Source organism: Pinus tabuliformis, chromosome 5_2 (genome assembly GCF_031772625.1).
Source record: "Pinus tabuliformis cultivar Carrire ecotype Pingquan chromosome 5_2, CPIR1, whole genome shotgun sequence".
Classification (NCBI taxonomy): Eukaryota; Viridiplantae; Streptophyta; class Pinopsida; order Pinales; family Pinaceae; genus Pinus; species Pinus tabuliformis.
Genome location: NC_142306.1, coordinates 481,116,417 through 481,141,692, shown reverse-complemented (window position 1 = coordinate 481,141,692; position 25,276 = coordinate 481,116,417). Strand labels below are relative to the sequence as shown.

Genomic DNA, 25,276 nt, shown 5'->3' with positions numbered 1-25,276 from the left:
TCACTGGAGCAACACATGACCATAGGGCGACTCACCCTCCCCTAATGGTGCGTTGTTTACTAGGTGAATGGCTTAGCCTTCCCCTAGGTGACTTTGGGATAGGATTATTAGTTCTCCTATCGAGGCATCCTACCCATGCAGTCTAGGACTCATGGAAAGTACCTCTCATCTGATCAATGAGCAGGGAAATGGGGTTAGGGACCATAGTAGTATTATCGATGGACGCATCATTGTATCTACTGTACTCCCTATGCTAGGATGACCTCCATTGATCTGGGATCAATATGAGTGGTTTGAGACACTCACTTGTGATATTGATCTGGAATCAATAAAACAGACTTCGGGTCAGTAAGAGTGATATGACACACGCTCTTCATATGGAACTGACTTCGGATCAGTAGAGAATGGTATGATACATTCTCGATCAATTCTTCTTCTTCATGGTTTAGCAGAGCTCAGCAACGCAGAGCAATGCAGGGCACTGATGGCAGAGATAGTACAACCGGACATATGGATCAGCGGATGGAGTTCTCCCTAGGTGAGAGGGAGTGTTAAAATTGACAACTAGGGCCAAACTCCATGTGGGTCATCTTATTAATGACAACTAATATTTTTCTTGGATCCCTCTCATCCAAAGGTATAGGATTGATCTAAAGATCATCCGATTCCGATAAGTATTCATGGAGATATGAATTTACTTGTGTTATGGGACAATTCATCAAGGTCGGCCAGCAACCAAATAAACCCCACAAGTGCTCAACGTTTTAGTATAAATAGAGATGCCTTGAAAGTCATTTGGACACACTCACTTGGGATCTCTTCCTCTCTACTTGTCTTTGGGTTTTGGTGAGAAGGGAGATCCTAAGGGATAACGCTGCCCTAATGGAGATCTACGCTACCCTAATAGAGATCTACGATGCCCTAATGAAGAAGCCCTAGACGCAGGAAGGAAGGGAAATCTAGCAAGGTGAAGGAGACCTAACAACAGACCCTAACACAGTCCTATTATGCTCTAACTATGAAACCGGATTCGTCCAAAACAAGCCACACGTCCGAATCCGACACGATTCGATGGGAATTCAAACCCAAAAATGGGACACCACGTGTTCTAACGGGACACCATCGAATCCCGATCGTGTCCCGTTAGGACACATCGTGTCCCAATTTTGGGATTCAAATCCCAAAAAGTGAGGGTTTATGAGGTTGTGGGGGAGGGTTTATGAGGGTTTATGAGGTTTGTGAGGGTTTATGAGGGAGGGTTTATGAGGTTTGTGAGGGTTTATGAGGGTTTATGAGGTTTGGGAGGTTTATGAGGGTTTGTGAGGTTTGTGAGGGTTTATGCAAATATTTGAATCTTGTATATACTATGCATGCTATAATGTTACTAACTTACTTTGTAAACAGTAAAACTAACATCTAGATGAAGATCTAAGTTTGAAATCAATGAATCTGTATCATATAACGAATCCTACGTGTCCTGTTCCAGGGGGTCAACATGTCTGAATCTGACACTCGAATCCCCGTATCCTACGAATCCCGAATCCCGTGTCAGGTGACTTAGTGCTCTAATATATATACACTGTCTTGGAACCGTTTTAGACAGCCCTTAGACACAGCAAAAGGGATACCCTAACAGCAATAAGGAGCCTCCCATTCGCAGCCCTAACCTGCCCTCATACGTTGTCCAAAGAAGCCCTTATACGCTGCCCCAATCCGTTGTCATAAGGAGGCATTAAGTATGCCCTAGCCGCAGATCTAAGGTAGGGTTAAATGTGCCCTAGCCGCAGATCTAAATGCGAATTCTCTGTGGAAGAAAGTTGCAGCTCTAAGCAGTTAGGAAGGTGCTTAACGGCAGATTTATGGGCAGCGTAGGTATGTCAGGCCGCAGCAAATCAGAGGTAAGTTGGAGTATTTATGTGTGGGTTATCTCTGTCACAAGGCAACTGAATAGGGTTGTTGCTACGGCTGTGTGGGAGGACCTTTTGTGAGGGCCAAAAGGCTAGTTGAGGTCCTCTCTCTAGGCCACATATGCCTAGGACAAAGCACAGTCGGACAGAGGTTCCTCCTTATTGTTTGGGGCTGCTTTATGTTGTTGGTTGGTACAGGTTGGTTGTAGGATACATGGAGGAGGAGCCTCATACCCTACAGCAGATTTGGATGCCTATCATTGGATAGCAAATCCTTGATGTAGCAGATCCGAGATCTGTAGGGTGCCTTGAGGTGATTGGGACAGCTAGTACATGGCAGCAAGGTACAACATGTCTAAATGGGACAGCAATGAAGCTTGGTGAAGCATGGACAGTAGCAGCATGGTAAAGCATGGACAAGCTGCAAGCATGGTGATACATGGAGCAGCAATGAAGCTTGATGGAGCAAGTAAATGAGACAACATTACAACATGTACATGATGCAATACATGGACAGCAGTACATGAAACAATAGATGGGACAACTAGTACATGGTGCACCAAAGTGCAATATGGTACATGGGACAGCAATGGCAGCATAAGGTGCAACATGTGGTGATGTGTACAGCATGGTCATGAGGTCCAGCAATGTGGTGATGGGTGCAGCATGGTGCAGCATGATGACAAGATGCAGCATGTCTTCAACTGATCTCATTAGAGATGATCTATTCTCTTATATAGAAAGTCTAAGTGTTGACTTTCGTTGTTTCTCTCTCTCTCTTTGTGTTGAACTATTGAAATGTAGAGATGATCTATTCTCTTATATAGAAAGTCTAAATGTTGACTTCCGTTGTTTCTATCTCTCTCTCTATGTTGAACTATTGAAGAACATATAGAAGAATTGATCAAGGGTTTCCCCACATTGGGGTTTGTCCCTAGCTAGCGCCACATCTTGTGTCCACTTGTCTTGGCTTGTCTTCTGTCGATTTATGTTTATGTTCAATCTGCAATATACTTTAATGCTGATGTGATTGCTAATCTGGACAAGATATTGAGCTAACTATGAAAATTGAATTAAATTGCTCTAAGCATAGAACATACCTAAACTAAACAACGATGAATAAACACAAGACCAACTAGCATCTTATGCTCTTTCCTGCTTTGTGGGCCTATAGAACCTCTGTCAAAACCGCTACTAGGTTCACTCCTTTCCACCTTCGTTTCAGAGAGGAGGCAGTCTTACCAATCGAATGTAAAATCCCCTCCCTCCACCTTGTTGTCGAACTCCTTCCGGACACCGAACCTCTAGAACAACAACTTATCATGCTTGAGCGCGCCAATGAAGGCCATCTTGTTGCATTGCAAACCATCGAAGCGGCCAACAAGCGAACCAATGAAGATCGTCGCGTTGCATTGCAAACCATCAAAGCAACCAAAAAGCGCACCAAAGCTCAATATGACCGAAAAGTCCACCCTCGTACCTTTCACAAAGGTGACCTTGTTCTCATCTATGACCAAGCACATGATGTCCTCGGGGCATGGGAATTTTGAACCACTATGGCTAGGTCCTTACATCATCTGTAAGTGTTTGGGAAAGGGGGCATACTTTTTAGAGGGTCCAGAAAGAGAAATCCTTCCTAACCCTCACAATGCATTCTACCTCAAGAAATTTTACCCATAGCCCATACGTTATGATCGTATGTTTAAAGGTGGGCCTCCCAACCCCGAAGATGGCCTTTCGTTGGCGTGGTTGAGTAATTTTGTTTACTTATCATGGACACTTTTGGGCATGGATTGGTGGGGGATTCAGCATAAAGAGTGGGCTAGTTTTGTACTCGTCTCCTCTACCCTGATTTGGCGGTTAATCTTGTATACTAGTCCTGTGGGATCTCCTTTACTAGCTATTAATCTTTAGGGCTGGTAGTACATGGGAAATCTCGATTTTGGTTGTGTGGTCCCGCTTCTCGACACCATATACATCACACCCCTATGCTCATTTTAACCCCATTTATCATTTATCGTTTGAGGCCCGACCCAAGATGTTTAACACAAGACCAACTGGCATCTTAGACCTACTTTGTGCGCCTATAGAACCTCTGTCAAAACCGCCACTGGGTTCACTCCTTTCCACCTTGTTTTCAGAGGATGCAGTCTTACCAATCGAGTGTGAAATCCCCTCCCTCCACCTTGTTGTCGAACTCCTCCCAGACAACCAACCTCTAGAACAACGACTTATCATGCTTGAGCGCGCCAATGAAAACCGTCGTGTTGCATTGCAAACCATTGAAGCGGTCAAAAAGCGCACCCAAGCTCAATATGACCGAAAAATCCACCCTCGTACCTTTCACGAAAGCAACCTTGTTCTCGTCTATGACCAAGCTCATGATATCCTGGGGCATGGGAAGTTTGAACCATTATCGCTAGGTCCTTACATCATCTGTAACTGTCTAGGCAAGGGGGCATACCTTTTAGAGGGTCCAAAAGGAGAAATCCTTCCTAACCCTCACAATGCACTCTAGCTCAAGAAAATTTTACCCATAGGATTTCCCATCGAAATGCATGTATCTTTTTCTTTTTTAGCATTTAGGTAGCTTGCATCCCCCATCATTTCATTCTTTGTCTTCTTGCGTCTTTCACATGGATCCATCATCCACACCTCATATCGGTTATGCCGATGGAGTGAGTCGCTTCTCCAAGAATCTAGCCTCGACAACTTGGGCCATTTTAACACCTTTACATTGGTTAGTCCACTCCAACGTGTCGATTTGGGGTAGCATCGAATGTGCTCTAGCCATGAAAATTTGTGGAGAGGCTAAAGAACATGAGATCTCCAAGACCCAGAAATGGTTTGGGCAAATTCTAACCGGTTTGGGAGATATTAAAATAATTAATATTTTTAATGGAGTTCCTAAGTCTAAACTTAGAAAAAATAAAAAATTAATGGGTATTAATATAAAACTGGGTTAGAATGTTCCAAAAGTCATGGATCAAGCCAAATCTAATCTTAGCCATTGTTTAGGGATTTAATCTCGGTCGTTGATGGACCTTTTAGTGTTAGTCAGTTCAGCCTCTCACCAATGATCAAATATGCTCTTACAAAGTGTTGTTAGGGTGTCAAGTCAAATTTTTGTCATTTCAATGCTTGAGCACGCCAATGAAAACCGTCGTGTTGCATTGCAAACCATTGAAGCGGTCAAAAAGCGCACCCAAGCTCAATATGACCGAAAAATCCACCCTCGTACCTTTCACGAAAGCAACCTTGTTCTCGTCTATGACCAAGCTCATGATGTCCTGGGGCATGGGAAGTTTGAACCATTATCGCTAGGTCCTTACATCATCCGTAACTGTCTAGGCAAGGGGGCATACCTTTTAGAGGGTCCAAAAGGAGAAATCCTTCCTAACCCTCACAATGCACTCTAGCTCAAGAAAATTTTACCCATAGCATTTCCCATTGAAATGTGTGTATCTTTTTCTTTTTTAGCATTTAGGTAGCTTGCATCCCCCATCATTTCATTATTTGTCTTCTTGTGTCTTTCAGATGGATCCATCATCCACACCTCATATCGGTTATGCCAATGGAGTGAGTCGCTTCTCCAGGAATCTAGCCTCGACAACTTGGGCTATTTTAACACCTTTACATTGGTTAGTCCACTCCAACGTGTTGATTTGGGGTAGCATCGAATGTGCTCTAGCCATGAAAATTGATGGAGAGGCTAGAGAACATGAGATCTCCAAGACCCAGAAATGGTTTGGGCAAATTCTAACCGGTTTGGGAGATATTAAAATAATTAATATTTTTAATGGAGTTCCTAAGTCTAAACTTAGAAAAAATAAAATATTAATGGATATTAATATAAAACTGGGTTAGAATGTTCCAAAAGTCATGGATCAAGCCAAATCTAATCTTAGCCATTGTTTAGGGATTTAATCTCGGTCGTTGATGGACCTTTTAGTGTTAGTCAGTTCAGCCTGTCACCAGTGATCAAATATGCTCTTACAAGGTGTTGTTAGGGTGTCAAGTCAAATTTTTGTCATTTCAGTGAGTCTTCAAATAAAAATTTGGTCATCGGTTATCGTGTCTAGCTCAATGCTGCTCCCTTCACTTACTCATGGTCTTCATCACTCATCATGTTCATTGTCTTCTTCGAGGTATCATATCTTCATTTAAATGTCTTGGGTCATGAAATGGTTAAATTCCTTATTTTAGGTCATGGTCTAGGGTTTCACTCCATGAGTCATCACGATACCATATGATGCCAAAAACATGTCCATCATGTGATTAAGTGGGTAAAGGGAGTAGGAAGCTTAGGGAAAGCAAAATAAAGGTAAAGGTAATCTTTTATTTCAAATAAGACAATGTTGCAGTACACTACCTCGCCTCATCATTTCTCATAGGGACATATTTGCTTCAAAATATGTTTATGACCAAATGGAGAAGCATTTTACAAAAGTGAAAGTGGTTTTTGTCCATTATAGTCCAAGGAACAAAAAACTTCTTCATTTTATACACAGGTGTTATGATTTGAAATAAATGCCCAAAATACAATTGTTACGGGAGAGTTGCTGCACTTCTGGACAACTTGACTTCAAGACACTTTTTCAGGGGTTTGGAGCAGGTTCTGGCAGTGCTTGAGGCCTCTATTGTGTAGCAAATATTCTAATCTTTCCAATGGTACATTCAGCTTGTGATTTGGATTAGTGGAAGGCATCCAAAAATAATTTCCAAGTTGGCGTTGCGCTCTTGTCAGAGAAACCCTGAGCTTTTGGAGTGACCTTGGGAAAATCATTTTTTCTCCCTCATGGAGTGTCCATCTTATAGCAGACTTCAAGAGCTTTCCAACGAGCTATCAAGCTCTCAATTTGGAGCAATTTAAGGCCTCCAAAAGTGGTTTGGAAGACCGGCGCTGCGCTCAAGAGGTCGGCGTTGCGCGTAGAAGAACTGCGTTGTGCTTTGGCGCTGCGCGTAGGAACACTGCGTTGTGTTCAGGACAGAGTGCCCAAAAATCCTTCAAAACTCTCCCAAATCTCAATTTTTCACTTGCAAGCTTGATTTTATTGACTTCTAAGCCAAGGGACATGGTCTTCATCACTCATCATGTTCATTGTCTTCTTCGAGGTATCATATCTTCATTTAAATGTCTTGGGTCATGAAATGGTTAAATTCCTTATTTTAGGTCATGGTCTAGGGTTTCACTCCATGAGTCATCACGATACCATATGATGCCAAAAACATGTCCATCATGTGATTAAGTGGGTAAAGGGAGTAGGAAGCTTAGGGAAAGCAAAATAAAGGTAAAGGTAATCTTTTATTTCAAATAAGACAATGTTGCAGTACACTACCTCGCCTCATCATTTCTCATAGGGACATGTTTGCTTCAAAATATGTTTATGACCAAATGGAGAAGCATTTTACAAAAGTGAAAGTGGTTTTTGTCCATTATAGTCCAAGGAACAAAAACCTCCTTCATTTTATACACAGGGTTATGATTTGAAATAAATGCCCAAAATACAATTGTTACGGGAGAGTTGCTGCACTTCTGGACAACTTGACTTCAAAACACTTTTCCAAGGGTTTGGAGCAGGTTCTGGCAGTGCTTGAGGCCTTTATTGTGTAGCAAATATCCTAATCTTTCCAATGGTACCTTCAGCTTGTGATTTGGATTAGTGGAAGGCATCCAAAAGTAATCTTCAAGTTGGCGTTGCGCTCTTGTCAGAGAAACCCTGAGTTTTTGGAGTGACCTTGGGAAAATCATTTTTTCTCCCTCATGGAGTGTCCAAATTACATGCTTGAGGTGTCCATATTATAGCAGACTTCAAGAGCTTTCCAACGAGCTATCAAGCTCTCAATTTGGAGCAATTTAAGGCCTCCAAAAGTGGTTTGGAAGACCGGCGCTGCACTCAGGAACAAAGCGCTGCGCTCAAGAGGTCGGTGTTGCGCGTAGAAGAACTGCGCTGTGCTTTGGCGCTGCGCGTAGGAACACTGCACTGTGCGCAAGACAGAGTGCCCAGAAATCCTTCAAAACTCTCCCAAATCTCAATTTTTCACTTGCAAGCTTGATTTTATTGACTTCTAAGCCAAGGGACAAGTAAGTACACCATCATTATCCCTCTTTTGCTTTTCCAAATTCATCTCATGTCAATGATTCTTCAAGTTAGGGTTTGTAGTGAAATTTGCATGGGAAATGATAGGGTGAAAATGGCCATCTTTATTTTTGGTTTCTAAAACATGTAAAATGGTTTCCTACACCTGCATACATGTTTAATAAACAATTTTAACCATTCAATTCACCTCAAAACAAAGTTTTACCCCTCAAAAAGTAAAACCCTAGCTCATTCCTAGAGGTTTTTGGGCATTTTTCATTACAAACCTTGTTTTTCCTCCTTGCAAGCAAATCACTCTTCCACTGTTTCTTCACTCATTTTCATCAGCTTCCAAAGTTCATATCCACCTTTTTCAAACCTCCTCTATCATTTTGTCGAAATCCACCTTCACATCACTTCATTTCCATTCATACCTCAGTTTATTTTTCATTCAAATGGAGGTGGGGTCCTCTAGCAAATCAGTGGAGAAAACTCAAGTACCTAAGCCCGAGGTGACTAAAGTGTACAAGAGAGGACAGAGGCTTGTGTTTTTTTCTCACAGAGAGAAAGGGGCCAAGCCTTCTTCATCAACAAAGCAGGAATCGGCAACAAAGGATAAAGACACAGTTGAGCATGAGTTTGAACTAATTGATCCAAAGACTAAGGATCAGACCACAAACATGAGACAAACTATCAGGGATAAAGACTACCAAATCAAGGAGCTAGCAATCAATTTGGAAAGGGCAAAGTATGTTATATCATTCCTTGAATAGGAAAACAGTCAACTCAAAGCAAAGGAGTTGATCCTAGAAAAGGAAAAAGCCAAGTTAATGCAGCAAGTTGGCAAAGGTAAGGAGATCATGAAATCAAGCGAGCCTGAAGCATCAAAGGGGAGAGGAAAAAGGAAAAGACCAAGAACAAAAGGCCTCAAGAAAGCTTTGCAAGAGGAGCAAGAACAAATTCTGCTAAATGAGGACCTTGACCTAGAAGATAGGATTTCCCTAGAAGTTCATCAAGATAAGGAATATTGGCTAAATAGGGTGAATGAACATTTGGAGAAGCTCCTTGAGAAGGCAAACAGAGACAATCAATTGCTTAGACACATGGCGCACCACTACCAAGCTCAAAACATGATCGCCAATGTCAAGGTAAAGCAACTTGAAAACAAGCTCAAGGAGGCCAAAAAAGACCAAAAGGATGAGGGAAACTTGGAGATGCTTGCTGAAGCATCCATGAAGCTATAACAAACCTATTTTTACACCTTCCCTCCAATTTTGAGCAAATTCTGAGCATTTTGAGTTTTTTGAGAATTTTTTGTAAGTTCAGAAATTCCACTGCTCTAGAAGGCGCTGCGCTTTTTCCTCAAGCCTCCATTTGAGGAAAGGTCTACATTTTTGGAAAGGTCTTGCCATCCTCTAAAAACCCATTTGCCCAGATTTTGCAGAGGTGGCTTAGTTTTGGAGAAAAATGCAAAAAAGTGGCAAAAAACTAGCATTCTAGACCATTTTTTGACAGGTGTTGCGCTTCTAGAGCAACCTTGGGAGAATGGATTTTTGAAGGTCTTCCCATGCTCCAAATTCAGAAATTCAAACTGTTCTGGAAACTAGACTTGAAGGGCTAGTTGACCGTTCTCTCATATTTGCATTTTGACCCCTGGAAGGCACCTGAAAATCAGCTCAAAGTCGGCGTTGCGCTTTTGCACTTTCTGTGTTTTTATTTGGAAAATTTCACTGTGTAAAATTTCTAGTTTCTAGTCTGACTTGGTCAAAGTCAAGATTCTCTATGTAATGGCACTAGTTACAAGGCTAGGTGATGTAGGCATGAATAAATGTACATCATAGGTTGTTTTTTATGTTTATTAGGCCTCATAAAAGAAGCAAACTCCTAAACAAACTCTTCATGAAGTGTTTGAGTTTCACCTTCTCACTCTCACCTATTGGTTGAGAGAATCTTGGAATCAATTCCTCCACCAAGGAATTCGACTCCTGAAGGTGGGAAAGTGGTCTAGGAGAGTCTATATGTATCATTTCACTTCAGGAGAAGAGGGTTGAACTTTTTGTGAAGGAGGCTTGCATTGTAATCATCTTTCAGCTAATACAGATACAAGTTGCAGCTATTTTCAAGGAACTCTAGCCCAGTGAGTTCATGGTGCTTGTACTTCATTCTTTTTGTTTTCTCATGGTCTAAACATCTTTATCTACATTATATCTCTTCTTTCTATGAATGCCTTGTGATAAAATACTCAGAATTCTTGTTTTTCAAGCTCTGTTATCTGGTTTTCATAGTTATGTGTTTTGTCTTCCTAAGCTAATGAAATCATGTTTATTTATGCTCATTAGTTTCTTCCACACTATATCCTCTATACTACACTGACAAATACTCAAATTACACCATGGCTTCTGATATCTAGCTCCTTCTTATGTTTGCTCCTGCATTCCCATAGCCTAGACCTACTTGTGGCTCCAAACCCTAAGTTCAGCAAATCCTTAAAAAATCAAATTTTCACAGAAAAACAAACAAATACACATATCTAGCCTAAAATTCATTTGCTTTAAATTCATATCACTGATAAGAGACTTAGAGAGATCCCTCTCATGCTCAATAGGGCTAGCTACTGAGCTGAAGTGGTTTGAGGTTACCCTTGTCGATTTCCTTTTCAGCCTAGGAGATTGTAAGGACTAACAAGAGCAACGAAAAAAGTATAAGAGGAGGCTTGAGGGTCAGTTGGAGAACACACCAGAGTGATGAATCATTCTATTCTCTAGAGAGGGGTTTGTTAAGAGAGATAGAATCAGTGATCAACAGCGAGAGGCAGTGAGCACCCAGCAGAGAGGCAGAGTTGGTACCAGAGAGAGCACAGAGCGCCCGGAGAGGTTGATGCAGAGGCAACCAGGAGTTGCGCAAAGCCAGGAGATGCCAGCGTGTGAGACGCAGAGGGTCTAGGGGCTGACGCAGAAGCTCCAGAAGCTGACACAGAGGCTAGCAGAGCTAACGCAAGGCCAAGAGCCAGCGCTGAAAGGATTTTGTGGGACAAACTGGGTGCTGGTGAGCTAGATAGGGTGACACAGTCCCTTCGCAGAGCAAAAGAAGTTGAAATTGTTGATGTTCATCCGGTGATTAATCAGCCAGAATATCTATCTCCGAGGAGAGGTACTACTGTCAAGCGCATTCTCTGTTGGGTGAGCCATTTCTGGCACCTTAGTTGTATTCTGAAAACTGCATAATAATAAAACCCTCTGAATAGTTGCACTGGTTTTCTCGCATTGGGTTTTTCCGGGGACATTGGTCCAAAAATAAAAGTGTCACTTGTGTGCTTGTTTTCTTTCAGTTGATGATTTGTAGATGTTGATACTGTACTTGTGTTTATGTTCAGTATTTACATGGTAAATAACTTGTTAAGTAATTAAACAAGTAGGAAGAAATAAACCAGATAGTACAGGAAGAATTTCTAATGGGTTAGAATTAGAAATTTCTAATGGGTTAGAATTAGAAATTCCAACACAATGGCGACTGCATTGGATCTGCCACCAGTGACCAGGTCGAATACGATGTTGTGATAGGTTTCTTAGTCGATGCCCTTGATCGTTGCATCCTTCACCTTCATGTTTGTCTTGATGCCTTGCTACTCTTCATGCAATTCAGCATCGTTTATCATGTGCGTAATCTCGTCCTATTTAGAAAATATTTACGAGTTAAGATTTTGGCACGTGAATTTGAATCCATTACATTTAGTCATGTTCCTAGAGCACAAAATCACTATGTAGATACCATTGCAAATAACATTCTAGATTGGCATTTATCACATGCATATACAAGAAGACATCCATAGCATAAACAAATGGCGAACCACAATCGTCACAAAAGATGCATAACCATATTATGTATCATAATATCCAACATATAGTGTTTGGAGTCCACTACTCTAAATACATCTGACATGCCCATAGTGAGAAAATTTCACAACAAGAATCCTTACTACAGGAAACTGATGTTACTTCTCCTACTTGTTAATCCATACAAGTTATTTACTGTGTTCTACGGTAAATATCGAAGTAAATACTACTGCAGTCTTCACTTAATTTATATGTAGAAACAAGAGATTGAGCAAGAAAGAAAATACAACAAAATTGACACCGTTATTTTTGGACTAATGTCCCCGGAAAAACCCAACACGGGAAAATCAGTGCGGTAGCTCTGAGGGTTTTATATTATTAAGCAGTAGTTTTTAAATACAACTTTGGATGCCCTCCCAGCAATCTAGTTACAAAGAAATAAACTAGCAGAAGAAATTTGTAAGTTTACCTCACTCACCTCAATGAACCAATTGTCCCCGTCTACAACTCCGTTGCCCCTGCGTAGTAACTGCGTGGGCCTGCATGGAGCTCTCTTTGGCTCTGCATTAGCTCAACTGGGAAACGTCTTGCCTTCTGGAGCAGTTTCCAGCCCTCACGGCTCAAAAATGTCAGCTCCTCTACAAAACTCAGACTTTTGCGTGGGTGACTGAGCTGCCTCTGCGTGAGCCCTTCTGGCTCTGCATCAACTCTGCGTGGGCCCTTCTAGCCCAGCGTCAACCCTTCTGGTGTCTCTCTATTGCGTATCTTGGGCTCTGGAGAAGATACTCCAACCCAACTATCCCTGCCCCTCACTGCAAAAGAAATCTACTCGATCAGAATTTCCTCCTGAGAACTTCTCACTTCAGAAATTCGATCTCTTGATCTCTCGATGTGTTTGCCAAATGACCCTCAAGCCCCTTCTTATATCTTTCTGTTGCAACTATAAACGTGCATCAACATGAGTTAAATCAAGGGTACGCTCAAAACAGAGTCCTACACTACAAAATAAAAGAACATTATGTCAAAGGATGCCCCCAAGGGGCAGTTTTGAAAGTCAATCGTTGGGAAGATCGATGGTTATGATCTACCCTAACACATCACACCAAAATGAAACCACTAACCACTCAAGGTGCCCCCAAGGATGGTAGGTGAATTTTATCAATCCGATTGAGCGGCAACAAGTGAGTGAGAGTAGACAAGTGAGTTATCCCTCCATGTCATACGGCCACATCACTTTTCCATACTTCTTTTTTTGGATTGTCATTCCCCTTTGTGACAGTTCACCTACCCTCATGACTCTTCATCTACTCTATGACTATTACATCCAACTATCAACACTTCACTTACACTTGACAAGACGTTACCTTACAATGCACATGTACCCATGTGAGACAAAATGGCTTGATCAAGTCGTGCTAGACATCACTATGACTCGGACAACTGTTGGAAGACCAACTCTTCGACATCTTCATTGTGGTTGACAGTAGCAAACTGATGCCAAGATCGATAGTTCGCGATGGTGTCTGTGTGCTCCAAGGTGACATCTTTCTGGAACCTGACTCTTGCCTCCATAGCATCCGGGTACACTGCTCGAGCTCCTCTGTCCAACTCGTTTGAAAGCATGCGCATTGTTGTCTTCAATGCGGTCGGACTAGCAACATACTTGTGCATGATGTCTGCACTAATCGGCAAGTATGGTCTAGTGGCTATGTGCATCAACTCGTTGAAGTACGAGTCAAGCTCTAGTCAGACCTGTGCCTTTGTCTTCGCCTGGGTGAGAGTCCCAATAGATGGGATCGCATGTGTGCGCACCACAACATCCATAATCTTAAATACACATGCATGGGAAGCTTGTAGACTAATGATGAGTTGCGGGAGCTCTTCATAGTTCTAGATCTAACTCTGGATACGTGCCTTCCACTCGACCCTCTGAGCTTCATCATCTTAGGTAAGTGAAGAGGGGGCTCCCTTGTATCTCATCATCCATGTTTGCATGTAATCAACAGCAACATGCACATTCGACAAGATACGTGCTCTTCTAGCACATCGCTGCTGCCATCTGTTGAGATGGACGACTGGCTTATGCTGGGTACCAAACTTGGAATACAGCGCCCGCATAGCTGTGTCAAGGGACAATACTTCATCTAGTATTGCCTTCTTCAGTTCTGCTCGGGCGGGATGCTGTAACCAACTCTCCTCCTTGCTTGGTCGTCTGTAGCTCCTTAGCCATTCGCTCATTCTCAACTATCAGAAAGCGAACACTTGAGCTAGTGGCTTCGACATATGCTCTGGTAGCATCGGCCAAGGCTGCTGGATGTTTGCACACGTCAGACACAATCACTCGTTCCTCAACTTGCGCAAGAGATGTATGATCATCCGGAGTTCACTCTGCGAGACTGCACAACTCTATGTTAAGACTCGTCGAATGAGATGTTGTGCCTCTCTCCTTCCGACTGACCTCCAAGGATCTCAGTGTCTCCTTGGTCGCTTGAGACTTGCTCCTCTTTTGGATGCGGTAAAGCCGGTTAGTCGACCTCTTGATGATGAGGCACGAGGTCGTTATCTTGTTCTAACTCTTGCCACTCCATATCCGTGCTTGCTCTATCTCCCGAGCGAAGTCCTGCTCCTGCGATGGTTCATCCTGTCTGCCTGATGCTAGCTGTTCTGATGAGTCCACTACTTGTATGGGCATTGTTTCATCTATTTGCACATGTTGCACCCCCTGTTGTACTTGTTGTTGTTGTGCTTCACTCTCCTATTTGCGCAGCTCCTGTTCCTTCTGAAGTTGTTCCTTCAACTCATGCAACTCCTTCTCTGTTTCCTCCGTTCTCTACTTCACTCTTTACCTTTGCGCGATTCGCTTGTCGCGTTGTTGCCTCTTTGCCTGTATAGCCATAGCTGCTTTTTCCACAAGTGGGTCTGCTCGGAACTTGCAGCTTTGCTCTTCCTCCATGTGATCGATGCCGCTTCATGTTGCTTTGCTAACCACTCCACAACAAAGTCGACTTGTTCATTGGGTCTAGAGAAACCGTAGTGCCTGTTCCTAAAATAGGTGCGACGAGCTGGAATCCGTTGTTCAAAAAATTTGAGCTCGTCGTGACCATTTGGTGTACAGTTGCGACGAGCTTGTTTTCCCGCCGTTGGAAATTTCGACTCTTCGCGGTCCCAAGCTGGGAACCCGCGACGATAGCCACGAACATTTCCATCAATTTTTTTCTAAATCACAGCTAAAATCATGAAAAACAAGATACATTTTATCTAAAATGCAGGACAAAAGATGTGGTATCTACCTGGAACAGACGGATTTGCAAATGAGCTCCTGAATCTCCTCCAATCGATCTCCAAAAATCGCAAGTATACAAGGGTGAAATTTCTTCACTCCAAGGTAAAAGTGAAAAGTAAATTGTTTTTTTACCAATTGGCCCTTTTATAAACCTTTTTTTGGGAAAATTAGGGTTTTAGGTCTATTTTTGAATATTTTATGCATATTTATGTCAAAAACAGATCTTACTCTTGCTTTTTGTGCAGCAATTGGTTCGAAATACTCTGGTGATGATGATTTACGAGTTGTATTTTATATTTTTTCGGACTCGATAAACACACGAAAAAGTCACTTTTGGAGTTATCGTTAAGCTCTTTTCTGACTCTCAAAACACGAAAAGATTGTCGAGCTCTTGTCACTTTGAACTCGTTAAAGGTTGCGAAGCGTCATCTACCCAGTATAAGTTTACCCCTTTTACGGACTAGGATAGATTATTTATGAAAAAGGTCTACGTTGATCTATCATGGTCAATAGGTTCCCTTGGGTATTGTTTTCTACCTTTTTGAATTCGAGGGACAAATTTACGAAAAGGGACCTTTGGAGTTTTCTTTTCCGTGTCTTGTTCAAACTCTCTAAATATGAAAAGACTCCGAGTTTTGCCTATGTTGGACTTGTTAAACCCTGACGACATTGGACTTGTCATCATGATGAGACCGAGCTTCTCCTTCCTAGGGCTCGTTAAAATTTACTAGGTCAGATTTGTCTGAAGGACAAACTTATATTACAAGCATATGCTATCCCCTTCAAGCTTGTGTTTCAAAAATAATTGGGGTACTCGCCAGAAATGGTGGGGGGAAATTTGGAAGTATTCCGTCGGTTGTATTAATTATTACGGCAGCTTGTCGCTCTTGAACATCGACACTCTTTCTGCTTCGTGTCAGGTTGGGATATCCTCACTTTATCATTGGCCTTCCGGGTTTTGGGTTATCCATTTTGCCTCATTCCATCTGATCCTTGCTGCATCATCATGACCTTTGATCCCTTGGTACCAAAATAAACTCCGAAGTCGTGTCACCGATATGTTCAAGAGCTTAATCCTTCTGCAATTTGTATCCTTACACACCTTCCTTAGATTCTCTGTCTCATCCACATTCATCTTGTTCCTTTGTCTCACGTCGATGATGTGGGAAACATTATGGCCCTCATTCAACCGATCACTTCCTGTCGAATTCAGCTCATTATCCAAGAAGTTGATTTAGAGACTCCTTTCTGGTACCTTGGAGCTTGCATGCTTTAATGGCAAGTTCTTCGCATTCGACGATGGGCTTTCATTATTGGCCTTCGATCGAGTGATTTCACGAGTGTTCGACTTCAGATCATTCTTCACACTTCGTGGATTGTACTAGCAGTACCTTGAGAACCATTGACATTACTAGTGGTCTCTCTCGCGCTTGTTAACGATTTACATCATTGACCGGTAATCAAGCAATTTTCTAGTATGCTCGACTTCAACACATCTATTCGCATATTAGAATTTGTACCTTGATCGGGTTGGGATTCAAGACCCTGGGCTCAGATTACACAAATCCAGGTTGCGCGGATTGGTTCATGATTGTATACATGACATTTTTGATTGGATGGTTGCGACCATACCTAAGTCTTTTATATGGTCCTTTTGATTGGATGGTTGCATCCATACCACAGATCATTTATGTTTATCGTCTAGATGGCTACGCCCATGCCTTATGCACACGTATTTCCTTTCACTATGTACTTATGTATCAAAGATATCAGTTGTACTTGCGTTTGCAGGTTCTCCGAGACGGTGTTTTGTTTCAGTTATGGATTCGTAAAGCATTTCACCCCTCCCACTCTCTCGGCCTTCATGCTCTAGAGGGCATCTGTTACACAGTATTTTCTCACCAACCCTGCATTCCCTGATCTCGAACACTGTTGGTCTGTGTTATCGACATCTGCTTTGTGTCATGTTGCAAATTATGTGTCAGTGTCTTCCTTGTCATATCAGGAAAAATACCTCAGTTCATTACTCCTGGAGCAGACCCTTTTAACCTCTGTTTTTGGGTCGTCGCGGGTCATCAGTTATTCCACCCGCGAAGATGGCCAAGATTAAACTAAGCTAGCGACGTCATCGCCTTGTCCTTGTGTTTCACTCGCGACAAGCTGCTTTTGGCAAGTTTTTTAACAAATTGTCGAAACTTCGGAGTGTAACAGCTTCATGGGCGGTCCTAAGGTTGGTTGTTGGATCAGATGAGCTCGGCTCTCTCCTTTAGGATGGTTGTTCCACCCTTTATGCAACCTCGCAAAGGGATAATCTCTTTCTCCCATCTCTTATGGGGGCTCCTCCTATAAATACCTCTTTCATGGCTGAGATCTGCTAGAGTTTGGAAGTAGCTTCTAATGTAACTTATCCTGGGATAGTTTTGTGAGGAATTGGCTTGATTGTATGAGTGTTCTAGCATCATAATTTGCCTTTTGGGTAGGAGAGAGAGTTATTCATCCTCTTGGGTGACAATTCATGAGTGAATGCTTGTGGAGACATGCTGACAGGACCCTTCAAGGAGACCTACAACATCAAGGCATGGTTGTAAGTTTTACTTCAGTTCATATTAATACAAATCAACGGTTTATTTCCTATATCTTATAGCTTGAAATTCCTTGACCCTTTAAGTGGATCGGTGTTGTATTCTATTATGTTTGTTGTTGTTCTCTGTATGTTGTTTCAGGTACAAAAGTGATTAGAAGAGAGCTGGAGCAACACAACGAGAACTTCATTAAACAAGGATTTGAAGGTAGGCAAGGTAGGCCTTCATGACATTAACTATCTAAGGGAATTCGCTTTGATATTGTTCTTGCTGTGACTAGACCCACTCTAGGGCTAGAGGGGTCGCCTCTGTCCGCAGAGGGAACTTGCCTGCTTCACAATCCTTCCACATGACCGGGAACAGGGAGCATTTCCACCAGTTGAAGGAGAAAAACATGCAATTTTAAATCGAGCTTGGAGATACATACGCATGTAGGGGAGTTCGTACTATCAACTTTGAGAGGGAGTCTGGGAGCCCTCTCCATCTCAGAGGTGTCTTCTATTTTCTAGGACTAAAGAAGAACCTTGTTTCAAATTTCAATAGCTACCCTTGAGGACAAGGGAAATGATGTCATCTTCAGCAGACCTCAAGCAAGGTGTACCTCAAGCACTTAGCTTCTAGAGAAGTGAAGCAGATAGGTGTGAAGGTGAAGAACCTTTACAGGTTGTAGGTTGAGACATGCGCAACCTTGAGCAGCAAGGCAGGTGGTGAGCAGAGTAGAGATGTTGGAGAACTTTGGCATAGGCGCATGGGACACTTGCATCATGGGGCGCTGAAGATTCTTCAGCAAATAGCCACAGGATTACCAGCATGCAGTTTTGACTAGCATGATGTGTGCAGGGAGTGCACTTAGCAAGTATGCCAAGACTTTTTTTCAAGGCCAGGATAATAGAGCCAAAGGGATTTTGGAGTTGGTGCATTCAAATGTATGTGGACCCTTCTCTTATCTGTCACTTATGAGACACAAGGATTATGTTACTTTCATTAATGATTATTCTCGGAAAACTTGGATATTTTTTATGAAGAAAGATGAGATATTAACCAAGTTCATGGAGTTTAATGGCTTGGTAGAAAACCGAACCAGGAAGAAGATCAAGGCAGTGAGGAATGACAATGGTGGAGAATATATCTGCAATGGTGGAGTTGTGTGCGAAAGAGGGCATTTGGAGCGAACTAATAGCACCCCATAACCCTCAGCAGAATGGGGTGGCTAAGAGGAAGAACCACAGTATTGCTAGAGCAGCCAAGGCCATGTTACATGATCAGGGACTGCATATGTTCTTGTGGGTAGAGGCATGCAACACTATAGCATTTCTACAAAATAAGAGTCCATACAGGGTTCTTGGACGAGTTACACCGGAGGAGGCTTCCACAAGTAAGAAGCCTAATGTTTCACACTTTCGTAACTTTGGCACAAAAGTTGATTGTCGTGTATCCAAAGATAGCAAGAAGCTCAGCCCACAGCAGAAAAGGGTATTTCCATGGGTACAGTGACACAATTCAGGCATACAAGGTGTATCTACCAGGACTCAAGAAGACAGTTCACAGGTAAGATGTGAGGTTTGAGGAGTCCAAAGCTTTAAAGGAGGGTAATTTGGAGAGAGTTGATAGCACCCATAACCCTCAGTAGAATCGGGTGGCTGAGAGGAAGAACCGCAATATTGCTAGAGCGGCCAAGGCCATGTTACATGATCAGGGACTACCTATGTTCTTGTGGGCAAAGGCATCCAAACACAAGGTTCTTGGACGAGTTACACCGGAGGAGGCTTCCACGGGCAAGAAGCCTGATGTTTCATACTTTCGTATCTTTGGCTGTCCAAAGATAGCAGGAAGAAGCTGGAGCCCATAGCAAAAAAGGGAATTTTGTGGGATACAGTGAGACAACCCATGCATACAAGGTGTATCTACCAGGACTCAAGAAGACAGTTCTCATGCAAGATGTGAGGATTGAGGAGTCCAAAGCTTTAAGGGAGTCCTTAGAGCGAGAGCAGGTTGGAGTACCTGAGATGGAGGAGCTATTCGCCCCCAGGGAGGAACCTCATCCAAGATCACAAATTGAGTCTCAATCAAGTGGCAAGAGGGCCGCACAGCAGGATTCACAGCAAGATGTAGAGCAGGATGATGAGGAAGCAGACAACTACTCAGTTAGAGACTCCTACCACAGGGAGAAAGAAAGCCAAGTCGACCGAGAAGTTGATTTAGGAGGCCCAGGAGCAAATTGAAGCTCCTAGCACCATGTTAAGGCGGAGCAAGCAGCCACAACGGTACATAAGATATACGGCACTGATGAGAGAGGTGGTGGACACTGAGCCTTCTAGTTATAGCTTCTTAGTAGGTTTGGAAGGATGCCATGGTGGAGGAATATTCCTCCATCATGAAGAACGATGTCTACGAAATTGTGCCACAACCTGAGGGAAAATCAGTAGTTGGCTCACACTAGGTGTACAAGGTAAAGAATGGAGCAAATGGGAGTGTGGAGAAGTACAAGGTCGGGTTTGTGGCCAAGGGCTTCTCACAAACTGAGAACATAGACTATGATGAGACCTTTTCCCTAGGAGCACGATATTCATCCATCAAGACTACTCTAGCACTTGCAACACAAATGGGGTGGAAGATCCACCGACATGAAGATAACAATCCTCAACGGAGTGGTTGAGGAGGAGATTTACATGGAGCAACCAAAGGGGTTTAAGCAGTTCAACAAAGACACACGTGTGCACACTGAAGAGAGCTCTTTATGGGCCCAAGCAAGCTCTGAGAGCATGGTACACTCGTACTGACAACTACCATCAAGGATTGGGCTTCACTAAGATTGAGGTTGATGCCAACCTGTACTACATCATGGTTGGAGGGCTTCCGCTCATTCTAGTGCTCTATGTTGACAACCTTATATTGACTGGAGCAGACAACTTGATCCAGGATTGCAAGGAGGACCTTGCAAGGGAGTTTGAGATGAAGGATATGGTGCTTATGCACTATTTCCTTGGCTTGGAGGTTTGGCAGGGTGATGGTGAGATCTTCATGGGACAGGGCAAGTACACTATAAAGATTCTCTAGAGATTTCATATGCAAGATTGCAAGCCCATGGCCACGGCTTTAGTCACATGAAGGAAGGTGGATGCTAGTAGAGCAGAGCAAGTGAATGCTTCAATATACAAGAAACACATCGGGTTGTCATTGTACTTGGTCAACAAATGACCTAATATTTGTTTTGTAGTCAACCAGCAGAGTCAGTTCATGATGGAACCGACCAAAGTTTAATGGGTTGCTACGAAACATGTTTTGAAGTATCTCAAAGGCACGACGAATTATGGATTGTGGTACAGATAGGTTGATGGAGTGAGGTTTAAGGGCTTCACAGATGCAGATTGGACAAGGTACTCCACAAATCGAAAGAGCACTTCAGGTGGTGTCTTCAGCGTTGGGTCAATAGTTGTTTCTTAGTACAATACGAAGCAAAGATCAGTTGCACTCAGTTCAGTAGAGGTCGAGTACATGGCTACCAATTTGACAACATGCGAGGCTATTTAGATGAAGAAGTTACATGTGGGACTTTTCAGACAGAGGATGGAGTCCACTGTGCATCAAGCTCTCTAAGAACCCAGTGTTTCATGATCGCTCAAAGCATATCGAGATCATGTATCATCATCTCATAGATTGTGTGCAGAATGGGATAGTGAAGCTACTGTACATTACAACATGAGCAAACAATAGATATCTTGACCAAGGCATTGGAGTGAGGCTTGAGAGCTTCATAGATGCAGATTAGGCAAGGTACTCCACAAATCAGAAGAGTACTTCAGGTGGTGTCTTCAGCATTGGGTCAATAGTTGTTTCCTAGTACAATAGGAGGCAGAGGTCAGTTGCACTCAGTTCATCAGAGGTCGAGAACATTTGGATGAGAAAGTTACTTGTTGGACTCAAAGTACATCAAGATCAGGTGTAGAAAGGGATAGTGAAGCTACCATGCATTAAAACAGAGGAGAAAAAAGCATATACCTTGGCCAAGGCATTGGCAAGACGCAGTTTTGTTCACTTCAGATATAAGTTGGGAGTTGTACAAAATCCCTTCCTCGCTAAGAGGGGGTGTTGAAAATAGTAGAGAGAAAGGTCTTCTTGAGTTGTGCCTTGGTCAAGAAAGACCACAAACAGTCCTTCCTTTAGCATGCACGAGTTCAAGGAGATAGGACAAGTTCATGGTGACAGTTTGACCCATGCGCAGAGTTGGAGAAGCAATTGAGTCGATCTCCAAGTGCGAGTTGTTAGAGAGCTTCAATTTCAAATTGAGTTAGAACGAGTTAGAAGAGTCAATTTGACTCAATTAACAAATCAATCACAAGTTCGAGTTCTAAATTTACACTTGCCAATTTTAGCATGATCAAATTGCATAAAAGGAGGAAGGCACCCTTGTAATAATTATTGTTGAGCACAAATTTTGTGCAAGAGCTTGTTGTGGGAAGAGTGTATCAAGGAGCAGCCTATACACAGATTTGAGACAGAAAATTTCCTTGTGGAAGTGTGTTAGAAATTAGGAGAAATTCCTAGGAAATAGGAGCCACTATTGCACTAAGAAATAGGAGATTTCCAGTGCAAGGAAATAGGGGCTGGACAGTGGAAGGATTTAAGAGCTGGGTCGGGTTTCTTGCAGGGAGGTTTCAAGCTTAGTCCAAGCAGTGACATAAGTGTATTCTCTATTGAAACAAATTGCCTTGTAAAGAAATCAATTTGCTCAATTCCTGTCAACAAACCTCTACAGCAAAGCAGAGGGTTTTCCCAGTTGGGTTCCCTAGAAAAATTACTGTGTTATTGTGTATGATTGTTTCTTTATTTCTGGTTCTATTCCACTGCAATTTTTAGTAGGAAATTCTGTGTCTTGGTGCAATGAAATTGTTTTCAGATATGTCATTCAAGCAGTTGCAGAATTTCAAGGAAATTATACAGCCCATATCAATATTTTCATATTATAGTTTACATGAAAATCATTAAGACTGCTACAAGAGAGGGTTCAGTGACATATTATACATAACATCATATAATAATATATGATATGGGTGTCATTTTAGTCTGAAATTTAAGTATCAGGTCTAGAGAAGTAACTTCAGTAGAGCCTGCAAAAGAGCACTATTATCATTTTCTAATCCTATCGACGCAAGAGGAGGACTCTGGCTTTAGTGGAATCATAACAGTAAAAGCAAACGACAGAGAAAAGGATGGAGATAACTGCAAGAAGAATCCAGGAGCAATCTGAAACGAGATAAGGAAATCACATGGGAGATATTTGAAACAAAAAGTAAAAGAACCCAAATCTGCCTATCAATATGTTGTGAACAGGGTAAGTAAGAACAGGATCAGATACAAGAAACATAATAGAATAGCCCGGCTGAAACAGATGAATGGGATAATGTTCTGCCCTTATTTCCCCATACGGTTTTCAAAATTCAAGCTTTCGACAAACAGAAGAAAACCCTTTAACTTTTGAATATGATCTGCGGCCTAATTTTCTTGGAGCTCCCATACAGACATTATTCACATTCCTAATGATCTGTTTTGCAGGGGTGCATAGTACATTTTGCTCAAACTCACTATATGAATCATCCTCAGTTTTGCTATACTTTAAGTTGCCGTCTTCATGTTGCTCTGGAATGATTACATTACCTCCGTACATTACCTCCTCATTCAAAACACTCAAAATCCTATTATTACTGTCACCTGAATCATTTTTTAACTGCACATCTGCGGAAAAGGGAAGACACGATACATGCAACTCTGAGATTGAAGGAAGAACTGAGATATCAAAAGAAAGATCGTGACCACTTTGGCATGTACTGGCAGAAACAGGAAAAAATTGAGTATGACAGGACTGCTTACCCGCAGAAGACCGTCCACTGTTGGAATTGCAATGGGAACTTCTGGTAGGGGTTGCAACGCAATCTCGACTCCTGAACAATTGCCTTTTACTTATTTTCTTTGGAGTCCTAGTGAGCTCTTTAGTCATCTGAGGTTGCAGTAAACGATGTGTACATGTCAGAGGGGAAGGTGTATGAGAACCTGTTGAGTCTGATCTATCCGGGGAAAGCCCTCTGTGGACAAAACCCAGAAGATGGCTGCTGGTGTCGATGCTCATATTCGTTTCAGTAGCAGTTGTCATAATATTTGAACAAGGGTTCACAGATGTACTTGTAAGCCCGAGTGTGGTCTCCTGCTTTAGGGTTGAAGAAGTGGTCAATTTATCATCCATAGATTCACTTCTGATGCTGCTATTTGAATGAGAACAGAAAGCTGGAGTTGGAGATCCCATAGATATCTTCCTCAGGAACCTGGCAATGGAATCACTATTCAATCGTCCGATAAGAGTTACAAATATAAACAAATCTATCTACAAATTGCTTATAAACATGCTTCTACAAAATGCAAGCACTAGCTTTTCTTAACAGACCTATATTACCAGAAACAGGAAACAGGAAACGGAATGGGAAACTGGAACAGAACATGAAACAGGGCTTGAGAGTTTCCAGGGATAAGAAGCGTGAAGCCACAAGCTCTACCAACGTATATTATAGATATAAAATTGATTAGTAATGCGCCAGAGTGGGAACCACTGCAGGAATGGAAACAGACAAGAAAACAAAAGCAATACCCTTTTGTTCATTCGTTTTTAAAACGTTCCAATTTAGAATACATTATAGACATGACTTAGTATATGATTTCACAATCCTACATGCAGAATTCAAACACTAATTATTTGAACAGGTATTGAGAAATTAACCCAATGTCTTAAGAAACCCAGATTAATTCAGACAGCGTATAGTTAACCAAGTTACATTTACAGAAGACAAATAAATTCTTATTCCTAAATTGACAAGTTTAGACCATAAATACCTCTGTAATACCCTCAGGCTGCCCAACTCTAGGAATGGAAACAGTTGCCAAGAACAAGAATTGAAATCGCCTTAAAATCGTATGAAAACAGAACAAAATTGTTTCGCTTAGCAAATAACAGTGCTTGAATATAAAACTTTTTAAAGACGATTTGCAACGTAATTGTCCGAATTATATAATTTGAATGATCTGGACGAGCCTGGAAAACGGGATGTGAAAAATCCCGTGTAATAATTGCACGGGTATAGCGGGCTCGTAAGCCCTCGTCCTGCACTTTCATTGATCGACAGATAACAGAGGGTTTTGGGGATCATTCAAATATTTCTTTAATGTGTCCAACGGATACATTTTCGTAACGGTAATAGAGTGTGCCACGTCAACTGTTTTCCATTGTATCCAAGAATAAGTGCCACCACAGCTGTTTCATTGAGATTAAAATAATTGAGACGGATGATCATGGCAAATAAGATAGTAAAATTTGGAAGAAAAATAATTTACGGGCTATTTGATGGTTAGAATATAGAAATTTGAATATAGTTTTGAAATTTGTGGTGCGTGGATGTTTATGGGTATATTTATTGAGGTTTAGGTGTTTCTCTAATTGTATTAGAGGTGTTTTTAAGTTTAGTATGTAAGTTATGTTGTAATGTTTTGTTATGTTATCTAAATATTTTGACTTAATCAAATTATATAAAAATAAAAAATAATAATA

General features: G+C 41.9%; 1 protein-coding gene across 1 annotated transcript; it reads right to left on the bottom strand.

Moving 5' to 3' along the window:
• Positions 1–22,828: 22,828 nt before the first annotated feature.
• Positions 22,829–24,840, bottom strand: LOC149159756 (uncharacterized). Its single transcript, XM_089433549.1, has 3 exons — positions 24,565–24,840; positions 23,554–24,002; positions 22,829–23,418 (listed from the first exon to the last, which is right to left on the bottom strand). Exons 2-3 carry the CDS (start codon positions 23,981–23,983, stop codon positions 23,117–23,119), a joined length of 732 nt encoding a protein of 243 aa, XP_089289675.1. The 5' UTR covers positions 23,984–24,002; positions 24,565–24,840; the 3' UTR covers positions 22,829–23,116.
• Between the last annotated feature and the right edge of the window lie 436 nt (positions 24,841–25,276).